This window comes from Nomascus leucogenys, chromosome 16 (assembly GCF_006542625.1).
Source record: "Nomascus leucogenys isolate Asia chromosome 16, Asia_NLE_v1, whole genome shotgun sequence".
In the NCBI taxonomy this organism is placed as follows: Eukaryota; Metazoa; Chordata; class Mammalia; order Primates; family Hylobatidae; genus Nomascus; species Nomascus leucogenys.
This window is the reverse complement of record NC_044396.1, coordinates 47,403,130-47,417,176: the sequence shown is the minus strand read 5'-3', so window position 1 is coordinate 47,417,176 and position 14,047 is coordinate 47,403,130. Positions and strand designations below refer to the sequence as shown.

General features: G+C 39.4%; 1 protein-coding gene across 1 annotated transcript in view; it reads left to right on the top strand.

Annotated features, from left to right (window-relative positions):
* TOX (thymocyte selection associated high mobility group box) overlaps positions 1–14,047 on the top strand; it is a 310,862-nt gene that overhangs the window by 150,529 nt on the left and 146,286 nt on the right. Inside the window, exon 2 of the mRNA XM_003256016.4 lies at positions 8,721–8,786. Coding sequence (XP_003256064.2) covers positions 8,721–8,786 — 66 coding nt within the window. The remainder of the gene's footprint in view (positions 1–8,720; positions 8,787–14,047) is intronic.

Here is a 14,047-nt window from a genome sequence, read left to right as displayed (position 1 = left end):
GTAAATGAGGTGAGAGCTGATATGATGTGGAAATAAGTGAGTTTCGGCAGCAAGTTTGAATGCACTTCTCAAATTGTTTCCTTCATAGACGGCTTTGGAAAAAAATTTGTCTAAAACATGAAAAGTCAGAGGAATGTTCTGAACCAATCATTTGAAACTGTGCTGAATTTCAACTATACGTCTAGTTTTACAGCTTTAATCATTACAGAATTTCAGAAATTACTTGGGAATTCATTTAAAAAAGAAGGCTCCTACAAAGAAGCCGAAGTCTTTGCTCCTCATTTTCTGATATCAGACACCCCGTGGAGGCCTTTTTGTAAAATCCATATTTTCATTTTATTAAACTTATTTTCATTAAATTCACCAGAGTGGTTTATAGTTAGGCTTTCATCCACATATTCTTTTCTTAAACAATATTTAATGAAAATAGATTGCTTGGTACTGAAAGTTTAGGGTTAATGAAGTTTTCTAGAAACTTGCATTTTTTTCTTTCAAATGGAGTAATGCTTTCATGATATAGGCAATTCTTGTTTCTTCTATTTATCACTATTTCATAAGTTTGTTTCTGTCTTTGCATAGGGAATTAAAATAGAATCAATGACTCTTTAATATAATGAAAGCAGAACAAAGATGGGGTGAGATTAGTATAGCATTGCAGTTAAGAGTGTGGTCACTTACTAACTGGTAGCATTGGGCACTATTTTAGTCCAGTTTCCCAGAAAGCAGAGCCTTCAGTGAAAGCTTGAATGTTAATGCTGGGAATGTAAGCCCAGGGAAACCAGAGTGAGGGGAAAGTAAGCAAGGCAGGGAGGCATGGAGAAGAAAACATAAGGTGTGTATTTCCAAGTGGCCATAGCTTTGCAACAACTCATCGCTGGTTGCTGGGCATGAGGGACATAGAGGTGCTACAGAGGATATTATGAGCCAGTCCTTCCATGGGACAATAGGAAATTTCCCTGCACTCTCAGAGTATGTTACCCAAAACCTCCTCAGCTCCAGCCAGGTGCAAAGCTTCTCTATATAAATTGCTGCTGTGCTTGGGGACACCTTGGTTTGTAGCTGTGGTGGCAATGGAAGTGGTGCCTCTGGAGGCTACATGGGAACAGTGTCAGCTGTTCCTGGAAGCAAAGGTCAGAGGCCTGAGGGTCAGGCAGGCTGAGCAGATCTGGGGAGCATGTAACTGGATCCATCACGACAAGTTACTGGACTCCCTGGTGTTTTGTCATCTATAAAACAAGAGTAATAATATGACAGGATTATTACAAAAATTAAATGGCTTCATATATTTAGTGAAATTAGAGAGGGCCTCCAAAGGAAGAAGTTCAAACTGGTTTGAACCACTGTGGCATCATTATCTTACTTGTAGAGCTTACTAGGTGACTACTTAATACTAATTAAAAGAATAACTTGGCTGGGTGGGGTGGCTCACGCCTGTAATCCCAGCACTTTGGGAGGCTGAGGAGGGCGGATCACGAGGTCAGGAGATCGAGACCATCCTGGCTAACACGGTGAAACCCCATCTCTACTAAAAACACAAAAAATTAGCCGGGCATGGTGGCGGGCACCTGTAGTCCCAGCTACTCGAGAGGCTGAGGCAGGAGAATGGCATGAACCCAGGAGGTGGAGCTTGCAGTGAGCCGAGATCGCACCACTGCACTCCAGCCTGGGCGACAGAGCAAGACTCCATCTAAAAAAAAAAAAAAAAAGAATAACTTGAAACATACGTTTGGTGTATTTGGTTAAAAAAAAAACAAAAAACCAAAAACACAACAATGAAAAACATTGCATTGTAGCCTTACCCTTAACAGCACAGGGAAACTGTCGTGTTTCTCTCTTGAGATTCATGCCATCGAGCCACAGGTTTAGGATAAATGCATAGTATTATTGTCATTGAATATTTCAGCTTTCACAGTTAACGAAAAGAATATCTAATATTCCTCCAAATAAGTATATCGCTGGGACAAAAATGAGAATACAAACTCAGCCCCAAAGTGGAGTCCAGCTTCTAAGTTGTGGGTCTAGCACTATCTTTTGCCCACTCATGGCCAAGTCTTCCAAGCAGCTGCACTGTGCCCGGGCCATTCTTCCTCTCCATACCATTCAGATCTGTAGTTGAGTGTTTACCACTCAAGTTCAAGTGACAGGAGCCCAACCAAGAGGGATTGCTCTTCCCTAGTTCAGCTCTGTGTGCACCTGAGTTGGAATGCACATCCATAAAAAGCACTAGCAGAGTAACTCCGCTTTCTTTTCTTTGGGTGTTGATAGCCTCGGCTCAGTCTGGTCTCTTTCCTTTCAGTGTGATCCATGTCTGCAGCTGTGCTGTGCTCAGAACCAGTTTCATTCAGCTGGGCTTAGCATGGAGGCAGACTGACTTAAGACTTGTATCATCAACAGGTTCAGCCTTGACACTAGGTGATAAACAGACACCTCTTCCTTCTCCAGTGCCTCCTGACATCTTCCCTTGAGACTGGTGAGGATGTGCAGTAAGTGCGGGGGTTAGCTTTGCTCAGTTTTCACTGGATCTGTGTGACTGTGCATGGGAACAGCATTACAACTATGCATATTATCACCCCACATTTGATGCTTAACTTTCAAAATGCTTTGCTTCTAGGAAACAGCGAAGTCTTCATTGCCCAAACTTATTTCTTCTGTTACAAAAAAAAAAAAGAAAAAAAAAAGACTCGTAATCTTATACTGGGCCAAGGAATACAAAAATGGAAATTTTATTTTGGGGATATTCGCCTCTCTAAAAATGATTTATTATAATGCATCATCTAAGAAATGTCAAATTGACCCCCTGTTATAAACATTTCCATTTTTAGCCCTTCTTTTCAAACATCAAAGTATCAAATATTCTTTCAGAAAACACCCAGAAATGTAAGCTTTTTCCCTTTATAGGCAATACAATGTGGTACTGTTTCATGAATTCCATGAGGCTGTTTTTCCCCCTCAGCAGCAGTTTTCTGATTTTCTTTTAATGGCTTTCCTAAAATGTTCCCATTTTCTGTACCAGTGCCAATGACTGATTTACACTTCACATTCTATTTTTGACTTTTCTTGTCTTTGTGGTTTTGGGAGCCTAATATCGCCAATTTTTGCTCGTCATTCACTATGTTCAGATATTGCTAGATTTCTCCTTTCAATTTTTAAATAGAAGAAATAATAACTACCTAGTTTGAAAGCTCTTTGGGATTATGGGTTTGGTTAATATCCTCTAAAAACAATTTCAAAAAACTGAAGTAGAAGATTATAAATGACTTTTTATATGATTGCATCCTCTGGTGCTTTGAAATAAAAACACAATAAAGAGTCTAAAAGCGCTTGGTCAGGAAGGCTGATCCTGGGTTGATGCCATTTACATTTAGATTTAAATAAATCAGCCTATTTATTCTTTCAAACTTTGCTTCAGGTTTTAAATTAAGAATACATGGAAATTTAAAACCCTAGTACGCTTAGATATATTTTGAAAAGTTATGATGCCTAAATTCAGTTGACTTCTAAGAATAATAACTGTGATGAGCATATGGACTAAGGAAATGCAGTTAGTTATGTTTAATAACTACAATTTTATTGCGATAATTACTAATAATGCTCATCTAATCTGTAATACAGGTAGAGTGAAGTGGGGTCATTAGAATGTGGTAATGTGAATGCTGTGCCTTCAGGTCTGTAGGGTACACACACACACACACACCAGCTACAAATAGCCATTGAGTCTTTTCCCACTTCTTATGGAGATGAAGTATAAAGCTGTAGTCAGAGTCTGATTCCTCATTTTTTATGAGTGTTGGAGTAAAAAGCAGTATGTCATAGTGGAAAACTCTTCTACTAAGAATCAAGACCTTAGTTCTATCCCCAGATGGACCTTATAAGCAATACAAAGTCATTTATTCAGTCATGACATGAGAGATTCTGATGTGATGGTTTCAGGCATCATTCTACAAGCACACTTCTAAGACCAAGAGCTATAATTCTACTTCAAGTGACAACTGTCCACAAGCCCATGGCATGGGGTGCTTTCTAAGATTGTTGGGTCAGCAGGAGGCCTGCTGAGAACCCTGGAACCAGCTCCTGGTCAGGGTGTGATTGGACGGAGCTGTGACAGTGCAGTGATAATATTAACCTGATAGGGTGGGGTGGGAAAGGTCCTGTGAGTGCTGGGATCTTGGCTTACTCTTCTCACCTGGGCCCAGGAGTGTGTCCAACCACGAGATTTCAACCACAGTGGGAATGACTATGCCTATTCTGATACACATACATATTTTTATTTGGCAGCTCAAGATTCTCTGGAGAGAGGGCATACACATTTTATTTATAGCCGGGTCTCTTGATTCCTGGCCAGTCTATATGTTTTATATTAAATAAAATTTTATTAAAAAGAAATCCCGAGGAAGAACTGAATCTAACATTTGAGTAATGGTGTCCTGGCCATTTCTGTACTTTCTTTTCTTTTTATTCTTTTGTTTTGTTTTGTTTTGAGACGGGGTCTCGCTCTTTCGCCCAGCCCGGAGTGCAGTGGCGAGATCTCAGCTCACTGCAAGCTCCGCCTCCCGGGTTCACGCCATTCTCCTGCCTCAGCCCCCCGAGTAGCTGGGATTACAGGCTCCCGCCACTGCGCCCGGCTAATTTTTTGTGTTCTTAGTAGAGACGGGGTTTCACCGTGTTAGCCAGGATGTTCTTTTTATTCTTTTTTGTTGTGGTGGTCGTTGTTGTTCTCTTTAAGGGCGTCTGTGCCTATATCAGTTTTAATCCACTGTCAAGACTTTGAGTCAACTGCCTTAAAAAGCCGTCAAACCATTCTCTGAAAGCTGAAATTCGTCCTCTTCTCAAGTCATCACCTTCTCTAGCAAGATAATATATTTAATCCAGCAAATATGTTTCAGTTTTTGTTATTTAGGCAATAAACATTTCCAAAGACCTATTATGTGCCAGCCCTAAACCACAGAAGCACTAAAGATAAGGAAGGTATGCACCATTCCCTCTGGTGGCTCATAGTCTAGTGGAATCAATCCCCCAACAAAACCTGCCCCGAAACAGAGGGCTGCCTAGGGGAGCCCAGAGCCTGCAGACAGCCCAGCCCTCACTAAGGGGAGGTGAGGAGTCTACAAAACACTGCAACAAGTAAAAGGGAAGGAAGGCATTCTGGACAAAGAGGGGTGATTATGTGTGTGGGAAGCACTGGAACACAGGAAGTGGGTGTGATAGGAACTGAGAGCAGAGAGTCTCATAGCAAAATCAACATGGCTCTTCTCCTCTAGAAAGCAAGTGATAGCATGAAAAAAATACATTTGTATATTGTAGGCTCCCCAGAAATACACTTTTGGAGGAGTTCTGAATATCCTGATAGTAATTTTTAAAAGCCACCTGTATTAGGGTGCTCCAGAGAAACAAAACCAACTGGATGGATGGATAGATGATTTGTGTATCTGTCTGTCTGTCTATCTATCTATCTATCTATCTATCTATCTATCATCTATCTATCTATCTATCTATCTATCTATCTATCTTCTATCTATCAAAAGAGATTCAGTATAAGGAATTGGCTGACATGATTATGGATGCTCAGATGTCCCAAGACCTGCAGTTAGCAAGCTGGAGAGCCAGGAGAACTGATGGTGTAGTTCCAGACCAAATGCTGGCAAGTTTGAGGTCCAACAAGAGCCAGTGTTATTTCAAGTCATGCCCCAAAACAGTGAAAGACTGATGATTTCTCAGCTCAACAGTGAGGCAGGAGGAATTCATGTACTCTAGTCAGCTCTTACTGTTCCAGTCAAGCCTTCAACTGATTGGCTGAGGCCCACCCACCTTGAGGAGAGCAGTCTACTTTACCCAGTCTATCAATTCACATGTTAATCTCGCTCAGAAACACCCACATGGACACACCCAGAAGAATGTTTGACCCAATATCTGGGCAGCCTATGGCCTAGTCAAGTTGACCTGTAGAATTAACCATCATTCCCTCTCTTGGTTTTCTGCCAGGCCAAATACTAGGCTGACAGCTCCTCACGACACTTAAAAAAATTCTTACAATACCACAAATTCTGGATAATATACCAGTGTCATTGAGATGATGTCATCACTCTGCTTTGATAATTTTTTGGTGTTATTTTCAGAATTGATAGCTAACTTATCATTATGATTCAAAATATATTGATATGTTCTGGTGGTGAAGTGCATGGGTGGCTAAAAAGCCAGGGGGCCTGGGTTTTCATCCCAGCCCTACCTCTCACAAGCTGTGTAGCTTGAAGCATCCAGCTTATCTGTGCCTTTGTATCTTCTTTTGTAAAATGTAGGTAATAATAATACCTAACTCTTGGTTTTGTCATGCTTAAATCAGTTAATACATGTAAAGATACAGGTGGCAGGAACGTAAAATGTACTTAAAAATATAGTGATAATGCCTGTAGCCACATATCTTTTATGATAAAATGCTGTTTTAGTCTTGGCTCAATATTACCTAAGTATTGGTACTTCTTGAGGAAAGAGTCTTCATCAAGAGCAGTAACACTGAATGTACTCAATTAGCGTACATGTTGCATAGACTCAACCCAAAACTTCAAAGCCTTTAGCTGGCTTGAGAACAACACCAGATTTAGAAAATGAGTTAGAGAAGATGAAATAGAAAGTAACACATTTATAGAATATGCACAGGCAGTGGAGTATTTGGTTCACTCCACTTCTTCAGTTTAGTTTGTTACAGTCAGAGAAACTGTCCATATTTTAAATGGTTCCTTGGCACCTTAACATGAAAAACATTTGCAAACAAACCAGTGTACTCCAACAGTGAGTGGAGATGAAGAAATGCGCAGTGAGGCTCTTTGTTAGGTCTTGAGTTGTTAGGAGTAACAGGCAGATTGGTTGGGGCTGGCCTATCTTTGGGTTGAAAGAGTTCACCTGTTCAGCCAAGCACGGTGGCTCATGCCTGCAATCCCAGCACTTTGGGAGGCTGAGGCAGGCTTTGGGAGGCTGAGGTCAAGAGTTCGAGACCCTGCCTCTACTAAAAATACAAAAATTAGCTGGGCGTGGTGGTGGGCACCTGTAGTCCCAGCTACTCGGGAGGCTGAGGCAGGAGAATCACTTGAACCTGGGAGGCGGAGGCTGCAGTGAGCTGTGATCATGCCATTGCACTCAGCCTGGGTGACAGAGTGAAACTCCATCTCAAAAAAAAAAAAAAAGAGTTCACCCGTTCAATGGAAAAGCAACCTGGGGTAAGTCACTTGAACTCCAGGCTCATGAGCCAGTTGACAGAGCAACAAAAACACCCAGCTCTTCTTTTTCCAGTTGTATTATTTTTTATTTGCTCTAACAACCACATCTTTCAATAAGTAATTTCATTCTGTTTAGATAAGTCATTCACATAATGTGAAATGTATTTACAGGGTGATGTGTGAAGAAATCCTTTGATTCTCTGAGCTTAGTCTCATGAGTGCTTCCATGTCTTTAGGGAGGTCTTTATTTACAGCTTATGTTGATGTGAATTTTCAGGGCACCCACTCTGGCGATTACAGTTTAGAGGCTGTGGAGCGACCCTCATGTTGGTATAACCTTCTTCTGCTAGCAGTTCATAGGTGGTGGAATGAGATGTCTATAGTACAATATTTTTATGTTCTTATATAACACCATTTTTTCACAGTATATAAAGTATGTCCATAATACCATGGTTTGCACCACTATCAATAACACTATTCTGTTTCAAAAAGTAATTATTCAGACTTTCAATTTCCCATGTCTGAAATTAGTCCACCAATGAAAGTATATTCAGACCCAGCTCTGTGAAGTTACCTTGTTCATCCATTTGATGATTACCTTGGAAAAATTCTTCCTCTAACTAAAAGAGAAATGCTTTGCCCATCTATCAAGTGACTAAAAATCACTGAGGATTAAGTCTGAATAGAGTGATAACTACTTTCAAAACCCCAAATAATGAAAAGTATTTTGTTGTTGTTATTGTTGTTGTTGCTTGAACTATTTGAGAGTTCTCCAATTGTGCTGCCCCTGCGAATTTCTTTCTTCCATCCTTTTCCTAACTTGAAAATTTGCGCATGAATTTCTATGCATTTTTAATACATGAATTCGATATCTGAAATATTTCAAAAAGAAGTATTTCATTGTGCCTGTGTATTTTTATTGTTATTTATTGTTATTATCATCCTTAGCCATGGTTATAGGGGCACATGCTCTTTTCAAATATTATTATAAAGTTAAATTTTTCTTAATCAGAAGGCTATTATGATGATGCCAGTTTTAGTCTATTATGAAAACTCTGCACTTTTTCTTTTTTGAGAGCTAAACTCAGAATGCACCGAGCTGTGCCTTCGTGTATTTTTTGTTAGTCTTTTCTTTCAGAAATCATGCCATTCATTTAATACTTCATTACAACTGAACTGCAATATGTATACATGGCGTGCAAAATGAGCCATTTTGTTTTAAAACAGATTGCAGATGAAAGGAAACCATTCATTTCTTGCTTGCTTGCTGTAATTACTAGAGCACTAATTACTCCAAATCACTGACATCCAGGGTCAGTAAGGATGACAACAGAAACATCAAAGAAAAGATGGGGCTCGCTTGCTGTGACACATTTTCCGTAGTCCCAGCCGCAGTATTTTTTTATGGCTACTGTTTTCCAGTTTGATGGTTAAAAAACAAAACAAAACAAATAAAAACCAAACATACCCGCAGTCAAGATTGCTGAATGTTTACTATTATTTCATTCGCAGTTTGACGGTGAGAACATGTATATGAGCATGACAGAGCCGAGCCAGGACTATGTGCCAGCCAGCCAGGTGGGTTAATTAATCTTCTCTGCCTTGTTTCAAATTGTAATTAAACAAATTCAAAGAGTTGCATTGCCAATGAGTAGCACTATCAGTAACTGCCGCAATCAGGAATAATCATAATTTATAAACAAAGCATTTAAGCCTTGTTTCCAGTTAATGAGATAGAGCTGATAAAACGCCAGAGTTGGCATTTGTTGAAAGATACTACCTTGTTTCCTCTCCAGAACGGCAAGCAGCTGTTTTGCCAGCATGATCTTTCCTAAACAGTTGTTTTACCTTTAGGAAATAAAGTCTTTACAGGTGCAGGTTATTTGTGCTTCTGACTGTAGGCGATTTAATCATTATAAGCTACACGTGTCACAAATAGCTTTAATTATCAATGGTTGGAGCCATTTTCAACAAAATGTAACATTCGTAACCCAAATCCCATGGCCGGTGGGGCTAGAAGGCTGCTTTCACGGTCTCCTGGGGAGGTAAGGAGTGGGAGCTGGGGAGGAGCTTTCAGGCCAAAAAAACATGATATGATTGAAACCTTTCAAGGGCACCTTTGTATATACATTTCACTGGGAATAGTTGACAAGGTATTTAATCATGAGAAATGACAACAAAAGTCCAATGAGAATGTAAATGGTTACATTTATAAAAGTAAATGTTTGACTATTTATTTTTAGATACTTAAGACCAGGTCCTTTAATTCAGCGGAACATTTAAAGCCAAATTATAACTGCCCTTGGATACCAGTATAACGTAAAATATGAGAACACTGTAAGCAAAAATAAGTGAATAAGTGAAAGCAAGGAACAGTTCACAGGAGCATTTTGTTGACACAAACATGTTTTTTCTAGAATGGTAAAAACCATGGTAGATTGGAATTTCATATGTTAGTAATTCTAAAATAAACTCTTAGTAATGTTCAATGCCTACATATCCACAGGTATAGATTTAGTAACTGGGAGGGGTTGGGGAATGGGGTTGGGAGGAAGCATAAAACTTCTTTTTCTTCATTAAGGTTGTCAGTGAATTAAATCTAATGTATATGTTAAGGATGCACTCTGTGACCAAAATGTCTCATACTTAACTCAAAACAGAGGCAGGCCTGCATCTCCCTGAACTTTGCATTTAGAAGTCATTAGGATTACTGCCTTCTCTGGCAGATATTCTGGAAACTATACTGTATTGTTCAGCTGAAAAGGTCATCATGAAGTTCAAAGATACTGACTACGTTGCCTTCCACTCAACTGAGCTGATCACTCTAAGAATACCTTTGGAAGGCTGAGCTTTGTATTTAGAATTCTTCCTCAACTGAATTCATTTGGCTAAGTAGCCTCCAAGATCCATGGGTAGTTCTGAATAGGACTGTTTGATTAAAAAATGAAAAATGTTACTATTAATTTTCTTCTAACCATCAATCCCAAAACTGTACTGACAAGTTTAGTATTACTATTAGATTAAGGCAACCTGGTATCATCTCTTTGGTGCCTTTAGGGTTTTGAAGTGTAAGGGCTAATTGAATTTGTTTGAAACAGTAGAAACACAAACTCAATAAATGATGGCTGTTATAAAGCAGCTGCTCCCTCTTAGAGAATCATTATGTCCATCTTAAAGAGTTTTGGATAAAGGATTGGAAATTCAGAACATATACATCATAATGACTTGGCTCCTTAGATTTTAAATTTAACTACGATGCATAATATTAAGCCCTTACCGAAATCAAACAACTAATATTGTTTTTCTTCATATGTCAGTCAGGAGTTACTAAGAATGTTTTGAATACCAGTGATAATTTGTAAAGAAGAGCCCCAAATACTTTTGTGCTTTTTAAAGATAGGGCAGGCTTGTGAGCCAGAAATCAACACTTAAAAAAATAATGTAGCATATATGAAAATGTTTTTAGAATGTGCTGTTTTAAAATTTAGACTAGTGTAAGATAATACATACTCTGGAGAAAAATAAACTTCACAAATTACATAAGTTGAATGGCCTTAGCTAAATTTTACACTTAACATTCCTTTTGTTTACTATAATATGATATGTTCAAGAATTCATTACCTGGTATTCTTTTAGGGAATTTTAATCAATTTACCCCTTTAGGCAACCATAAATAAGATTTTAGTCATCCTGCAGGGGAAAAAAAAATAGTTTTTTCCTTTTCCTACATAACATCAAACATCTGCATAGTTTAGTAATCCGAGACAACTTGCCTCATAGCATCACTCAACAATTATAATTCCTGTTCAATTTTCAAATCAGTACATGCTTTGGGACTTATAGACTAAGTTGCTAAGTAGCAACATATGGCGCACTACTGCTCCTGTGATGTTGCTGCAAGCAAATAGCATAATTCTAAACTTGAAATGATTTTTATAGAAAGCCAATGCTGGAACTGCTCCAGAAATGGAAGTACACTGTAAAAATTAATGATATTCTTTTAGACAGTCCCAAAGGGCTCTTTGGCACTATCTACTGCATGCATTCTCTACCTCTTAAGCTAGAGTATACAAATCCTTAAAATTTTTTGCATATAGTTTTATAACTGATAGGCAGCTTTTAAATTGAATATACCACCTTATAATAAGCCTGACAAGTATATAATAAAAACTCATGATTTCCATTTTACTCTGGCACCATTCTTGGAATATTGACTGTTTTCTCCTATAATAGCTATAAGTGTGCTGGTCACTCAGTGCTTTAATTTAAACATCATTTAACTTTTTTCATACTCTGGTTAGAATTGGAACCAGCAATTCAAGATTTCTTTGTGTGTTTCCAAACCCTGGCTAAAGGCACCTTGTTGCTTAATACCTCCTGAACTTTGTCCTATTAAGAGTTTGTGAGAGAAAGTGAGTGGGCTAATGAAAGGCAGCCAGATGAGCAGCCGGTCAGACACCCACTTCTTTGCCATTCTGAACTTGTCACGTTTGACTGAGGTGACAATATCTAGACCAGAAGGATACAAAGTAGTGATATGTAGGATGAAGAAGTCTAGAGATGTAACTTGCAACATGAGGACTATAGTTAATAATACAGTATTTAGGGCTGGGCGTGGTGGCTCACGCCTGTAATCCCAGCACTTTCAGAGGCTGAGGCCGCGAATCACTTGAGGTCAGGTTTGAGACCAACCTGGCCAACATGGTGAAACCCTGTCTCTACTAAAAATACAAAAATTAGCCAGGCATGGTGGTGTGTGCCTGTAATCCCAGCCACTTCAGAGTCTCCACTCCGGAGGCTGAGGCAGGAGAATCGCTTGAACCCACGAGGTGGAGGTTGCGGTGAGCTGAGATCGCGCCACTGCACTTTAGCCTGGGCAACAGAGCAAGATTATGTCTCAAAATAATAATATAGTATTTGGGGTGTTTGCTAAGTGAGTACATTTTAGCTGTTCTTGCCACACACACACAAAATAGGTAACTGCAAGATGATGGATATGTTAATTTGCTTCACTATGTTAACTGTTTTATTATCTATATGTATATCATAACATGTTGTACACCTTAAATCTATACAATAAAACGTATCTTATAAAATATCTGGACGAATATGTCAGCAGGCAGAACAAAACAGAGGGGCATTAGGCTTCCCACCTCAACCCTGACTTTTCTCCAGGATTTTCTCAGCCCATTCAGACACGCATGCAATGGGATTCTCTTATCTCCTGATAAAACTTCAGCCCCTTTCTCCAGCTCCTAGAATAATTGTAGTACCTTTCATAGTCCTTTATATGAGGCTGTAGTCAAGATATAAATGTTCATCTAAATTAAATATGTCAAAGGAAGCAGAAGTCTAGTTCTCTTCGTCAGAACTTTCTACAGCACTAGGTTATTTTATTTGATTTTTCAGTTTTGAATATGTGCCATGGCTTTTCCCCATTCTTTCCTCTTCTGTGTCAGTTTCAAGAATGTCCTTTTCTGCCAGACGTGATTGCTCATACCTGTAATCCCAGTACTTTGGGAGGCCGAAGCGGGCGGATCACCTGAAGTCAGGAGTTCAAGACCAGCCTGGCCAACATAGCAAAGCCCCGTCTCTACTAAAAATACAAAAAGTAGCCAGGCATGGTGGAGTGCACCTGTAATCCGAGCTACTCGGAAGGCTGAGGCAGGAGAATTGCTTGAACCCAGGAGGTGGAGGTGGCAGTGAGCCAAGATCACGCCACTGCACTCCAGCTCAGGTGACAGAAGGAGACTCTGTCTCAAAAAAAAAAAAAAGTGTCCTTTTCCACAGCTGCCTGTTTGTTCATTCTGCGTTTTCCACCAGTGCCCTGGACTCAGGGACTCAGCTCTTCACATGCCTGCCTCAGTTGAAGTACTGTGTGAAAAGATAAAGAAGGACTGATCTTTTTAATACAAGAAATAATCCTTTAATATTAAGGAAGAATGAGAAGATTTTCCTGGCATCAGGTTATGGAAAAGCTCAGGTTACTTGATTGAACTAGATTTTTAATAAATCACTTCCTCTTGGACCTTGGCCTTTGCTCTGCTAAACCATTTCCTTCTGTTTTGTTCCCCCACCTTGCTTCCTTCATTCCCTCCCTCCTTCCCCACCACCTTCCAGCTTTTATTCCTTTCTTCCTTCTTCTTTCCATGAACAGTTATCCTTTAAGCTTGAACTATTTTTTGTTGTTCATTATGAGCGTTATAGTAAATGCTAAATATTAAATATCCTGGCCCGCGATCATATTTTAGAGGATTCTGAGATTTTGAGCAGTTTTCTCTCTCCCCACCCCCAGCCCCCTCTGGAATTCTGTCTCTTACTTGGTCCCTCAAATCTCAAGATTAAAAATAAGAATGATAAAATATAGCAATATTATGTTTTCCTGGAATCAGTTACAACTAAGCATTTGACATACAGTTCATAAAGTACATTTTGAATATAAAATTGAAGAGCATATATATATCCAGGACAGCTTTCATGTGAATTTGAGGTTTGATTTCTACTCCACTGGGCACCTGTCGCTGATAGCAGCTCAAATTCAACATATCAGTTCATCACCTCCCACCTGCTTCCTCACCCCCAATCTTCTCTTTTTTCTTTAGGGCTTATAATCAGAAGTGTTACCACCACCTGTTCAAACACCCAAGACAGAGACTTGGGGAGTCTCTCTTGTCATTCAGCCTTCGGTTAATTCCAGATAGTGTTGATTCTACTTTTTGGCCTAACTCTTGAGTCCATCTCCTCTTTTCCAGCTACACAATTTCTGCCTTCGTTATAGGCCTCATAGTTTCTCATGAACTCATCTTACCTTCTCTCATTTCCTTTTCCTCATCTTTGCT